We start from the raw sequence: 15023 nt of genomic DNA, 5'->3' as shown, positions 1-15023 counted from the left end.
TGAAACCACTGCAGTCACAGATCATCTCAGAATATCAAAGAATGCCTAGGGAAACAACATATACCAAGCTAATGTACAGGGTTTTACACCAAGAAGGAAGATTTTATTTTTTTTATGATTGTCACTGATGGTATTTCTATGAAGGAAAGTATCCTGTCAGAAAAAAACCCCACCAGAATGCATCTGGTATATTCCATTATATTTTGTAAATGTTTTCTCATCTTAAGTAAATCAGTATAAACAAATTTGGATAATACGGATGCTGATTACATTTTCTTATATTTTAATAATGTAATCCTGGTTTACTTGTTCCTCCAGCTGTATGAACAGAGATACTAATGAAATAGAGAAATGATTTGAAGTATAAATTAAACCATTTTGAATTTGTTTAAATATCACAAGAAGAAAACGGAACTACCAAAACTATCTGCAGGTACCTTCTAAAAGAAATTTAACAAAGATAGTCACATGGAAGTAAAATGATTTTTTTTGAAGACGTAATAAACACACCTAGATATTAGGACCATAAATGATAGCTTATTCTCCAGCATTCCTGAATTGCTGCCTGCAAAATAAGATTGTCAGAAACATCTGTAGCAATGGAGACAGAAATTAAAGAAGAAAATGAGCAATACATTGTATTTTATTTACCAATTCAATTCACCAGAAGATATAAGTATTTTGTGGAAGAAATTGTGTGCAAAAAGTTTATATACTTAAGCCAGTTGAAATAATTTCTGGTTTAATAATTTAAAAAGTCAGCAGGAACTGTGATACTGCTTTAGAAATATTCCTCAGAGAAAGTGGCATAGTTTATTTAAGAAAATTCTAATAGAGTAAAAAATTCCTATTTTGGAATATTTTCTACATATTTAAAATCTGATCCAGTAACTTGACCAAAAAATACTGATATGAAAATCGTATGTGCAAATTGCTAAGACTTCAGATTACAGAGACACTCTATCACTGCCTACAGTCAGAATTTCCTGACATTATTTACTATAGGAAAAATACTTGTTTTTAATTTAAATTCCATTCGAAGTGAGTTCCATGCCTTACAGAATTTTTGAAGGGGAGCCAAAAGCAATAGTAATACGGATATTTCTGAGAAAAAAAGTAGTCTTTTTCTGCATTAAAAAGAATCTCTTAACTGCTTGCTAAAAAAAAAAAAAAATTCATTCGTTCCAGTATTCAGAAAAAGAATTTGAAAATTGGGTAGCAGTGCAACAGACAACATGCTCTTCAACATCTTTTTTAGCAGAAAGTCTCAAACCTAATTTCGGCCAAGTTTATATATTTGGACCACATTTGCTTAGAAGACACTAACAGTCCAGGAGCTATATTCAGCCAAAGTTTATTGTTCATTCAGTGTGTTATATATCAAGGCCCCAGACTTTTCTCCCTCATCCTTATCAGTCTGACAACTACAGCTAGAGCTGCCCAGGAATAAGAAGTGCGCAGATACTTCTGCTGTGTCTTTCTCTCAGTATCTCCCATATTGTATCAAGTGGAAAGAAGGAAAGAAATCAACTTTGATTGGAAAAACTGGATTAAACTAAAGGAGAGAATATAAAGGCAAGCAAACTGCGAGCTAAATGCAAATCTAAGATTGCTCCTGGAAATAACAGCAGACTGTTTAAAGATCAAAGTAACACAGTGGAACGAATGCTATGTTAAGTATTACTAGATTTAGGAGAGTGATGCACAAGAGACAGAACAGAACTAGTAAGGATAAGAGAAAAGGGAGTGTGATACTTCCATGCTGTTATGAAGCCATGCTCCATATATTTGACATTCAGATTCCCCCTCTTCTGCTGATAAACATCTTAAAACTCACTAGCAAAACATACATCTTACACTTGTCAATCTACTGACGTATGAAAGGAATAGCCATCTAAATTGTGGCTATTAAATCCTTTTGTTCAAAGAGACTATGCTTTTACATTGTAAAACTACAGAGTTTGAATCAGATGAATATGCAATTAATAGCATGCAAGGAAATTGATTTTCCTGGTGTTTTTCTCCATTTTTTTTATTCTAGAGATCTAGGATGCTGCATTGGGCACTGTGGTATTCGGTCAAAGGCTGGATTTGATGATCTTGGAGGAAACTTCCAATCTTAATGATTCTCCCATTCTGTGATTTAACCACAAAGCTAAAACAATAGGATTATACTCCATAATTATCCCAAGTTAGTAGATGGCAGTTACTGATGTCAGTACAAACTCAGTTCAGCTCATGGTGCATTTATGTTATGATACCATATCCCATAACTCCCATGACCCTATTTTTCTACAGAACATTTTCCTACACAGTGGACGACTGGAGAAGTGCTATGGTGATGCAATCGTACTGTCTAAGAAAGAGGGTGACAACTTTACAATTCCTGCCTCATTTGTTACAGCAACTCGTGCCTATGTACAGAAGTAGTTAAGGCTAATGAAAGTAGGAGAGAAGAACAGCATCAGGATCACTGTGACAATAAAGCTAGAGAATTAAGGCTTTATAATTGCTACAGAGTTTTCATTATGCCAAGGAAGCCATACAAGAAAAGTTTATAATCTCGGTCTTCATTCTCCAAGTCATGCACATGAATGCCACAGCTCTGCAATGCTGTGTATTGGGGAAAAAGACCCACCAGAACACATCCTGGACATCCTGACTGCATTAAACAACTAGAGTACACTGAACAAGATGAACACCAAAATAAGAATGTTTCACTTTTTCCAATTCTCAAATTTTAAAATGGAAATCAAATACCAATCCTCTTTACTGGAAGTGAGGAAATAAGTTCTTGCTTGTGAATCACTCAGAGGTAATAAGGAACACTAGAGAAATGCCAATGAGGAAATCAACAATTCTATCATCATGGCAGGGTTTGTGACATTTTAAGAAAGGCAGACTAGCCAAAACTCATAAGTCAAGGAAGGATAAAACATTGCAGGCTCAGCCAGTACCAGCAGATTGCCTCTTTCTGCCCTTTAACAGTGTACCATTAGGCATTATTTCTAATATTAAGAGCATTCACAGTGAACAATAAACAAGAAGGTCCAAGAAAAATCCACCTAAGAAAACTCCTTTGCCATGAAGATAGAAGGAGATGAGACAAATAGATCACAGGCCTGGGTTTGATATTGGCAGATGGGGGGCTCGCCTTCCACAATCTCTGCGGAGCACTGACTGTGGCTGGAAGCCCAGGTACAGTACTGTAAATCACTAAATTCTATAATTCATGAGAAATCATCATAAGATGACATGCATAAAGATGTACTTCAAGAAATATTAACAGAAATGTAATTAAAACTAGACTATTTTCCAGTTCTATTACTAAGACACTTAAAATTTTCCTTCTCTGCAACAAATACCAAGCAAATTAAATTACTCTCTATCCAAAGTAATTCCAACAGAATCCTCTTCATTAAATTCCTATTAGCTGTGACCATCAGACCTTGCCAACACCTCTGTTACTATGAGAAGTTACCCATTAAGAAGAGTAAGCCAATAGTGTGACTGGAAGCAGTAATTTTTAAAGTGTGTTTGCTATCAATGCCAACTTCCTGGAAGTCCCTGGAAAGCGTATCTGGGGCAGACAGAACGTGAGCACATGCTCTTAGGGCCGTGTATATCTATCCTCATTGGTAAGCACAGCTTTGATACACTATGGCTTCTGCTACCCTGGCTTGCTTTCCATTCAGCAAGCTAAGAGAAGGTGATTAAGGCCTGAAGACAAAAGAGCAAAGGAGGGACTGCAGAAAGTGTCATTAGGAGTCATACCTACTATGCTGCTTGTGGCTGAAAGATAACGAGGTCCTCCCCCTCCCTGTTCATTCTCAGAAGTTGGCACCAGGCTTTTGTGTCAGATTTCCACCTGATCAGATCAGATACAGAAACTTCTGAAGTACCTGTTTCTTAGTCTGGGGTAATCAGAACATTCCCATCCAGAAAAAGACATCTTAGTGACTCGAGATCATTTTCACTTAGAAAGTAATTACACAACCTCTCAGCTTATGCATCTGAAGAGACATAGATTGTGAGCAGCTGGAGGTCTGTTAGGACTGGAAACCACTTAGAACAGCTCAAACATGATGAAAAAAGAAGTGTATATGAGAAGCGAATTGATAGACCCTCTCTTTAAATACTGGAACATCTTGGAGAATGATAAAGTACCAAGGACAAGTGACGAGGATTCCAGAATGATCTCCTCAAAAAAGTGATGCCAAATCAGAACAGTGAGGTCCCTTACCTGTGCTGCATCAATAGGTTTCCTTAGCAAGTTCGTGATAATAAATAGTAGAAGTTAGACAATACTATGTTTGCATAAAAGAGGGTTCATACATAAATTTCCTGGCAGTGATTTTGTTTATTTTCTTAATGTGTACTTAGAGAGCCACCTTACACAGCCATATAACTTTTCAATTCTTTTATTTTGACCAGTTCCTTTCTACTTTCTCCCTATTCACATATATAAAATATGTACTCTGTTTTCAGAAGCAATAAACAAATTTCTACCTCCACTGAATTTCTGAAATGAATGCATATGTATAACATTCACCCTGATGGATTCAGAGAAAATATTAAAATTTAGTGTAAGACTTTCCAGTCTGAAGTCAAATCCGTGAACTTCCAAGACTGCTAACACATCTCAAGTACTGATCAGCAACACAAGCTTCAAAATATAAATACAATTTAATCCCACTCTTATTATATATACAGATGAACTTAGAGAAATCTTATACTAACCCAAAATAAGTTAGCTAATTTCTCTCTCAATTGTAAACACTTATAATATAGAGGAATAACTTAAGACTGTTTCTGAATCTTAACAAGTTCTTTCTTAATCTCAGCAGTATGAAACTCAAATACTGGATACATCTTACCACTTTTTACATTTATTGTCATGGGGTTTTCCTCTTTGTTCTCCTGCTACAGCATTTCAAAATGCACATGCTTAGTACTATGGATATTTATCCCTTTTATCATCCTTTAGTACAATCCTAAATTTCCAAGATCTCTCAAGTTTCCAAGAACAGTCTCAAGAGTGTTTAGATATGCAAACTGGGGTGTTTTTTGGGTTGTTCCCCTCCCCCCCAATGGCCTCTTTCATTACATTTATTAATTTCTGCTACAATTATTTTACACAAAAAGTGGATACAAAATTATGGATGGCTATTTTGCAAATTAATGGTAAAATCACATCTTTGCTCCTATTATACACCTCTTTAAGTATGGTCCAGCATTACAAGATTCCATTCAGTCCCTACAGGCTGGTTCCTCTTCCCTATACAGCTGCAGCAGGCATGAGAAAAACATCCAGGAGAAGCAGTATCAAAGCTATAAACAGTTTCCTGCATGCCCTTTGATACAGATAAAGGGAGTAATACAGGATAACACTGAAGCAGCAGCAGGAGCACACTGCACACGAACAAAACCAGACAGATTCCCTTTACTGGAGTGATTCTCCAGCTGACCTGAAATGCTCCACAACAGAAAACCTAAAGAAACTCCTCAATTCTATCAGTCTGAAGAGGAAAAAATCGTGCCCATTTTTATCAGGTAAACGCCATCCATCTAGTAGTACCACATGATTTTCTGTCAAGTAGTTTAATAAATATTGTTGTTGATGAAAAAACATCAGTTTACTTTCAGTTTTGGTCCATACCATAACCATAGCTGTTTTACCAATCAGCTGATCTATCCAGTGTCTCCAAGAATAAATTTCTGCACATGTAGAATTAAATTATTCCTGTGGCCCTCTCACTGCAGAAAAGCAAGCACATAAACCCCCCCACATCCTAGTACATACCTTTATTCTATGAAATCGAACAATATCTCCAACTTTGTAAATTTTTGGTAGAGAATCTAGGTTTCCATTAAAAAGGTTGCATGTTAACTTCACATTTGATGGGTCCACAAGTGTTACAACTGAGCAATAATCTGTAAAATATAAAAGTGTAACAGGCTGAGTAACAGGCATTATGGAACTATTAATACACAGACAATAAATATGGGAGGAACCCTCCGATGGCCAATTTTTTTCTGATATGATCTGTGCAACTTCTTCAAAGTCAATTTTTTTACAGTATTATAATAACTGAACTGTGGTGCATCTTGCCAATAATTAGCCCAAATAACTGAAAATTAAATGTGTGATTAAGCACAGCTCTGTGTGCAAGAACACACAAAGCTTTTCCTTCTGTCTGCAACAGGCTGTTATTCTTTCATGTTTCAATTACTCGTTCTACGAAATGAGGAATGTATCTACAATTTCTGACAAGGCAATGAGTTCTAGAAGTTCTACAAGCAAATTAACGCATAAATTATATATCCTTCAACAAAATATGCAAGATAGATGTATATATATCACAAGAATAGAGTCACACAGTGATAGTAAGAAAGTAGAGTAAAAATATGAAATACGCCTTTCTGAAATTAAACTTCATAGAATTTCACTTCTTATAATGATCTAAAAAGTATAATCAAAACAAGATACAAAGATGACAATGCAGACCAACCCAGAACAGAACATAGCAGGATTTGTGGATGACATAAATGAAATCTGTATTTTCCATTTCAGCTTATAGAACATGTGTGCTCTGATACCTTACAAAGGTAAAATGGAACAAAAGTACATTTTCTCTTTTGCAACATGGCAGCTGGTAAACTATACGAGAAACCAAAGAGTAGCAGAAATAAAGGCTACATCCTGACCCTGATCTCCTGTCCCTCCAAGACACCCCTGTAACCATATCCAGAGGAAAAGAGACTAGGAAGGAGGAAGGAGGGGTGCCTGGAGTGAAGCTGAACCTGAGAAAGGTGAAGTGTCCAAATATTTCTTTGTTTCTCAATATCTGAGTAAGTCATTAGATGCTAATGTTAACTGGCAATGAATCAAATTCCCCAAACCAAATCTTTTGGCCTGACAGACATCTTCTCATCTCTTAAAAAAAAAAACCAAAAAAACCCCCAAAAAACCCAAACCCAAACAGAAGAGAAAAAAAATCTAAATGATCAAAAACCCCAATTTCCCTTAGCTGTAATTCTATGAGGCAAGCAGTGATAATGACACTACTATATAGCTAGGAACTAAACAAAGGTGTCATAGTTCTAAAATGACGTTGATAAAATCCCCATTATGTACCTTATAAAGATGCAGACACATAAGTTGTTGCTAGACAGCTTTGAAAGAGAATGCCATCAGTCTAGTAAAAGTGACAGATTTGCCTTATATAAAAAAAGCTACAGGAAGGCAGTGATAAAAAGACAATTCTTAAATGTAAACTCTGAATAGATTCCCTAAACATGGAGACAGGTATGTAAGACTGGATTAAAACATATGCTTCAAAAGAAATACTCTTCCATTTCAAGCACATATACCCTTAAATTTTGCTATCATTTAAACTTAAAAGTTTAAACTCCCTAATGATTTGATTTAAATAAGTGATGAAAGAAATTCACTGAAGGCTTCCTGAGAAATAAAACTCTTCCTACAGATACAAAAACCTTCTGTATTTCTGTAAAACTCGTACTCTTCTTCCTTCCCAAGATATTCACACAGACTCAATAATGATAAATTATCATCTTTTGCATTCAGAAGTTGCTGAGATCACTCTTTTCCACACTCCCACCAAAGGCATGAGATCCACATAGAGTCTATTTTGACATTATGTGCTAGGAATGTCAAGAATAAACTCCAGTCACTAGCTGACAAAACTGCAAGTATTTACTACTGTAATCCAAAGAGTGATGTATTTTTTTGTGTGTATGAATTCTAGATGTTAACTTAAAAGATCCATTACAAATATGAGCAAGATGAGCAATTAAGAAGAAAAACCCATATGGTTCATAGATTTAAAATCCTTTGGGGATGCAGAATAACATGCTACAGTGCACTGATATAACGCAACATCAGAATCAAGAGGAAATAGCAAAAACATTCCACATTAAAATTGTGGTTATTCTTTGATGCAGTGATTATACAACCTAGTCAGCTTCATACGTGTGCAGCTGCCGATTTAACGGTAGAAGTTAACACACTGCCTCAATCTTCTGTGTAATTAGCATAATCATGTAAGACTGCTAATCATCCTAGTCAAAGCAGTATAAAATAGTACACTTGCTTTACATAGCCAGAGAACACTTTCTGCATGATAGAGGTTCTCTGTCTCTGTGACTTTAGTCTTCCATTCCTCACTATCACCTCAAAACATTACTTTTATAAATCTAATTACAATAGAGGTCTTTGAGAACACAGCATAAAGACTGATTTTTTCAATGAAATCGTCATTCAGCAAGGTCCTTTTGGAAGGTTAAAAATAAAAAGCCACCTGTCTTTTCCACCTGAAATGTGAAAATTGTCTCCTGTTTTCCACAGTAGCACTAGAGATCAGTGAATTAGTTCACTCTTCTGAAAAAATAGTGAGTCAAACTCTAAACAGAATTGCTGAATCTAAATAATGTCCCAGAGTTAAAGAAAACAATATAATATGATTGGTCACACTTTTGATTTTTCTCAATATACTTTCCAACAAAGCAAAATCCTTTCATTACCAAGCTAACAAAAAAATAAACAACAGAAGTTTACATATTGGAGTCAATTTTTCCTTACTAGAGATATTAAATTCACTGATTAAAAAAATCCACTGATTCTCTTTAAAAGAGAATTTTTACCACTGGTAGATTTTACTTGCAATAACCTGTCTTAAAAATATGACACAATCGATGCATAGTTCAGCAAATTCATATGCTACAGAAGAAAGTTTTTTATTTTCATACTAGATTGTCTCAGTAAATGCACTGAATTTTGGCTGACACTACAAAAAAATTCAGATTACACCTGCTTTTTTTTTAAATACATTTAATTATTATGATGAGGTATTCTCACTTAGGCTTAAGACATTATGCAAGGAACCACCTGCCATTGATGTAAGGATGCTTGTAACATCCCAGAATGGCTGTTACGAAAACAAGGAGACATAACTCATGTTTAATTTAAATGAAAGTACAGAGTGACGGTCTGCATGTGCCTTACAGGCTTTTTATATTCTTTCAGATTAGTCCTTATTGTTCTTTAAAAAAACAATTTCTGTAACTTGTTAATGAGTTCTTTATTACATTAAAAAATCTACAACGATTTGGTAATCAGTAGAAGGTTGCATTGTCTGCATGGAAAACGCTGATTGTAAAATTTCTAGGTCCTTTTCCTGGAAATAGGAATCTCCTGCAGCCCTGTAACAGTTACTGAAAATGTAAAGTTGCCTCCACTATGACGACAGTCTAGGTTCATTCTTCAGGTTACAACTTTCCTTCCATAATGCCATAGCATTTGCACTGTTTTATAGAAATCTCTGTTATGCCGGTTATTAGCATGAGCAGAAAGTCAGCATTTCTCCAGTGTGTACAGATAGATAAAAAACAAACACAAAACCCCAAAACCCCACAGCTTCAAGTACAAACACATTTTTCAGCCATCCCAAGAAAACCAGAATTGCTAAAAAAGCTTTCCAGATTACTAGTTATTGATACTGTAGGACCAACAAGTTGTTTAGTATTTACCGGTTAAACATTTATTGTTGTTTTACTGAGGACTTCAGCAGTTCCTGACAAATATGCTTGTATAATTGTTAAAGTGGAAAGCATTGATCTAATTACACACCCCCTTTTGGGCAATTACATATTTATTCCTGAATAACATTTAGTGGAAAACCCACTATCCTGAACCAGTAAGTTCTCCCTTTCAAGAGATAAAAAGGTTTTGGGCAATGTTGTTAGCAGTCAGGGACTCTAATTAAAGATTGCCTTCCATTTCTTTTATTTCAATACACACAAAAAAGACAGAGATTATTGTAGCAAATTATTCTCTCTTCAAAACTAAATGAAACATTTAATACTGTTTTCAAGAATTACTGAGGCCATTCAATACACAAGTGTCTGCATTAACAACAAGAAGCTGACCCAGCTAACTTACCATTTATATTTCAACAAGACAGGAAAAAATAATACAAATGTACACACACTCCTATGTGTGTGTATATATATGTACATACAAACATATATGGCAGCCCAAAACAAAACCTCTGAAGAATCAAACTGGTTTACTAGAGCTTGTTATTTCTAACATGGTGATACACTTTAGAGATACAATTTGGTAACTACCAGAAGCATCTGGCTATACAGATGTTTCAGTACCATCATTTTTAAACTGTAGATCAAAAGAACTGTCTCAAGATTTCTATTAACTATTTATTCAACTATTTATTATTTTTATTAATTCCTTTAAGTATTTTTTAATCTTTTATTTGTCTTCTATACTTTAAGATAAGGAAGAGTGATAATTTTAAAAAGAAATGCATATAATGCACCACTGTGAACAGAAGGGAAAACATTATTCTAATCTCTAGGGGTCCAGAAATGAAATTGCTATCTCTACCTCTGCAACAGCTTTTATTCTGTTCTGCAAAACCTAAATATATCCTCAACATTGTGATTTAGAAAAAAACCCCAAAATGCAACACAGTACTTTGAAGAAAAAACTACTGCAGCCTTAACTGAGCCTGCTTCCTCACAAATGGATACCACAACATTCTGTGATGGGTTTGCTTTGTACTGCAAAGTTGGTTTGCTATTACTTGCTAAAAATTGGCTATCGTAATTCAAGGTGACCAAATGGTATAGTTTAAATTAGAGTTTGTTCTTTCAGCTACATAACTTAAAACAAATTCTGGGCTGTTTGATCAACTTGGCTCAAGATCAAATAAAAACTGAAAAGAAAAATAAAACTTAGGGCTTCAAAAATTCTTTAAGAATCTGATTTGGTTCTTAACTGCATTTTGGGCATGTAGAACTGCTGACCTGGATGCGGTCAAGCTTTTTAGAAGTGTCTTTCCCAAAAATGCTATCCTTTATTAATTTTGATTCTAAGAAATATTTCATAAAAAAAAATAGTTAAAATCTACATGCATGTCTGGGTATGATAAAATGAGATTTTAAGTGAACACATGACATACGAATATACTGCCATGTATTATGACAAAATGCTAGATGGAGATCTCCCCAGGAAAACAGGACATTAATTCTATGACACTGTCAACCAGCAGCAAGGATTCTTCTTCATTTTTTCCTGCTTTATGGAAAACATTGACCAATATCTACATGAAAAACAAGGGCTGGGGAAGCAGTAGGTGTCATGTTGTAATGTCCTAAAACTTTAATGGTCAAGCACATCATCTCTGTAATTGGACACTACAAAGACAGAGGCTCTTTTTTCTTCTATTTACTTCTCTTTTAAATCTCGAGGTCAAGTACTTGAGATATCCTTAAGATTAAGGGAGGGGAGATAGGAGAATATCATCTTTGTTAAGAATTTAAAATATCTTAAGACTTTTAAACTATTGGGGAAGGAAAGTTAAGAATATAGTTTTAAACACTTCCAACAGATCTTCTAGCAGACAAAATCCTATCTGTCTCTTGTACCAACAAGACCCAAAGCACTTTCCTGGACAGTTTTCAGAACTCATAAAGTTCTCATATACTGACATTTCAAACTATATGCCCTGAGCAAAAGCGTGCTTAGCTAAAACAACTTTCTCTGTAATAAATGATTTATGAACACACTGAAAACTCATTTCATTCATCAGTGTTTTAACACTCACCTAATGCAATAATGGCAATGGAAATTATGAACTTTTAATTATAGATGATATAATTAGAGACTAAATTAGGTACCAGTCCAGTGGTGCCCACCTTCAGTGGGAACACAGTGCAAGGCCTCAGCCTTAAGCCCTAGTATGTGCAAGGAGGAGCATCTCCTACCTCAGGGCATATCTAGAGAAAAGAAAGACCCATGTGGATAAAGTAGGGTGGCCCCACTTTCCATGCTTCCAGTGGGCATCAACTTAAAGCTACGTGATTCTATTATGACAGTGTCAGACAGAGAATGTATTGGTGCAGGACTGGGCCAGATCTAAAGCAACCACAGAATTTTCTGACAAGAGCCACTTTATGCCCTGACAATGCAGAACAATCATGCATCATTTTGTACCCTCTCAAGCAAACATCACTCTGGATTGTGCAAAAAAAATCGAAACCCAACACTAAAATATTTGACTTACTAGTGAATATTTTTACACAAAACCCCAGACTAATTAAAACTGTTTTAGAAATTTTCATTATAAAATAGCAAGTGAATTACAACTATCTTCATAAATAAGAGATATCAGATTGTGTCCCTGTTCCCCACTGATCCTGCTGTGTTATTTTAATAATGTCAACTTGAAATATACAGGAAAGACATATTAGGAAGTTATTAATGACATTTAGGCAAGGACTAGTTGCTAAATAAACAATCATTTTCCCCATTAAATTTCTATTACTAAAGAAATTGAAGTGATTAACTTGACAAATAACTCAGCAGAAAAAAAATCTCTCCTAGCTGCCTCAGAGACATGCTACTTTGAAAGTCGGTGCATTTAATTTCACTGTTTTCACATATCTTTTAAGAATGGCTGCCCTAATGATCTCTAGTAATCACTGTTTGTCTAATTAAGATGTTCCAATTCCTCAGCTCCCCAAAGTCTTGTTAAAGTAGCTGGACAAATGACAAATCTCCTTTAAGAACTTTATTCATTTGCTATCTCCACCACTCTGCCTGAACTGACTGATATCTCTTATCTTTTTGTTCCGTTGTCTCGGTATTAGCCGGTCAAAGGATCACGTGAAATTGTTGTTCTGGTTGATTTTTAACAAACATAGTAAGAACAGTTCTTGCTGAAGGAGATTTTGAATCTCTTGAATACAGTACATACCAGTTCCTTTGCTAATATATGGAGGCTTGAAGAATTTCACAACACCATACAAGTTCACTATAGTTCCATCTTTAAGATGATTCAGGGGAGTATACACATATTTTGGAGCAACAGACTGGAAAGGCATGATACAATGAGTGAATAGAAGAAAAAATTATTCAAACATTCACACAGAATTCTGTCTTTTAACATCATTCATCCTCAGACATTTATTTCATCTTAAAAAAAGAAATAAAGATTATCTATTTCTTTGTATCTTATTCACTTGAGACTCAGAAAGCACAAAAGACTTTTCTTTCTGTGATTGTATCTTTCTTACGATAAGCCAACCAGTTAATTGAAGTAAGTTTCAATACATGAACCAGGTGAGTAAAAGTCATTACAATAAAGAACAACGAAAGACAATTTTTTACTGATCTATTTTAACATGTCCATCGGGTGGACTTTTTAATAAATAGCTTTGTATTTCTGCTTGGCAGTGTCACTGCCCAGAATCCTTGTCTTGGGCTGGTGGGGGAGTTACCTCTCACAGCCACTGTGCACATCTCATTAAAATACCACAACTGCTGGAGAATGAAAGAAATTACAGGTTACTTTCTACAGTTTAAGGACTAGTTCTCCTCTCCTCTTAAGGTTGTAATTAGTCTAATGCTGATTAGACTCTTAAAGAATACGGGTTCTCTCAAACTGATTGATAACTTGGGTTTTCAAGTATTATACTGAAAAAATGAAACTCTATAAACAAAAATTGAAAACGTGCTCTGTCACCCTTGGTACTGAATCTTTAACATCATGATAAAAAACATTAGAATTTCATAAACCAGTTCCTCAGCCTTTAAAATACTATTTCTTGTAGAATTTTAATTTAGACGCATAAGGGCCTGTTCCAAACAGAAATCATAAGTAATGTTAAAAACACTATCGGAAGTCTGATTTTAAATCCAAGGAATTTCGTATTTCCTTTTTTCTTTTTACAACACAAGCATACAATCTTATTAAGATCAATAGTTGCCTTTTTAGTTCAAATTTCCTAAACCTAAATGATGTTCATTTGGAGATCAAGATGGGAACTATACTACAAGTATAGAGAACATAATACTTTTTGTCATATTTTACTTTTTGTTCCAGGTATATTATTTGCAGAAATAAAAGCTAAATGACTGCTGGGATAAGAGTATGGAAGCAAATTAAATAGCAACAAAAATGAGTTCCACACCTTCTTATTTGCATGCAGCTAATCTCCTGTGATTTAAAAATATCCCAAATACAAACTCACCACAGATGCAGTTTCTGAAGCAGCAGTTGTTCCTGACTTAGTGCAAATCTGTGGGGAAAAACCCCCAAAATTTCTGATTACAAAATTAAAGGTACTGCAAATATAACAACAGTTGTTAACTTTAAAGCAAATACAACACTATACAGAAATACAAAGCAGCCCTAAAGACATTTCTGCCATAAGAATCATATCTGAATCAACTAAAATTTTAGCTACAGAAGAAAAGAAAGTAGTATTTACTGCAATTAAACTTAGCCAAAAGCTTCTCCAAAAAAATGCACCCATTTTCTAAAGTCACCTAAATGAATAAGGTCACGTTACTAGAGTAGCATTTGAAAGCTGGACACCACAAATTTAAAACTACACTTGCTTAACATAGACCTTAAGTGGGTTTAAGGTTTTGTACATAAAGATGTATATAAATGTAAATGCTTAGAGAAAATCTATTCTCAGTGACTTGTTTCTTTCCTTTGGGGGAAAAAATTCACCAGAATGGGATATATTTTATTTAAAGATAGTTCCTAAGCTTTTTGAGCCGTACTTATAAGCCAGACTTATCTTCAGTGTAAGGTCTTCTAAAGAACTAATCGTGGTGATTTGAAGAAAAGCCAACAAACCCCCGCTCTCTGTGAGGAACACAGGGCTCAGCCCCATCCCGATGGCACAGCCCAGCCTGGCTGCCGGACACAGACCCCTGTGTCACAGCTGTGCCCTGCCTCACACTGCCCACCTGCTGGAGACCTGCTTCTGCTCTCCACCTCAGCTGCATTCCTGAAGCTGATTTTACTTTTAAACAGAGGAGTGTAAAGTTATGATTGAGGAAGTGAAGCACACACAAAGTCTGCTCTTCAGTATTAATGTTAAGCATCCAATATGCACGTCACCAAACCAAATGCCACAAGCTCCATTCTGTGGTCAATGAAGAGATAAACACCTCAGCACAATCC

General features: G+C 35.2%; 1 protein-coding gene across 6 annotated transcripts in view; it reads right to left on the bottom strand.

The window, feature by feature from the left end:
- Positions 1-15023, bottom strand: part of POT1 (protection of telomeres 1) — a 58508-nt gene that overhangs the window by 31475 nt on the left and 12010 nt on the right. For 5 of the 6 annotated variants that reach the window (XR_010720759.1, XM_066182979.1, XM_066182981.1 and 2 more), the window contains 3 exons: positions 14077-14124; positions 12801-12915; positions 5804-5934 (listed from right to left, as the gene is read on the bottom strand). Coding sequence is in view for 4 of the 6 variants with exons in the window: in XM_066182979.1 (XP_066039076.1) it covers positions 5804-5934; positions 12801-12915; positions 14077-14124 (294 nt within the window). In the remaining 2 variants the exon portion in view is untranslated. Of the gene's footprint in view, positions 1-3774; positions 3856-5803; positions 5935-12800; positions 12916-14076; positions 14125-15023 lie in introns of those variants that run through there. The other variant, XM_066182984.1, reaches the window with a different exon arrangement.

Source organism: Chamaea fasciata, unplaced genomic scaffold (assembly GCF_029207755.1).
Source record: "Chamaea fasciata isolate MVZ Bird 193981 ecotype frontalis unplaced genomic scaffold, bChaFas1.0.hap1 SCAF_5, whole genome shotgun sequence".
Taxonomy (NCBI): domain Eukaryota; kingdom Metazoa; phylum Chordata; class Aves; order Passeriformes; family Sylviidae; genus Chamaea; species Chamaea fasciata.
This window is presented reverse-complemented; position numbering and strand designations above follow the sequence as displayed.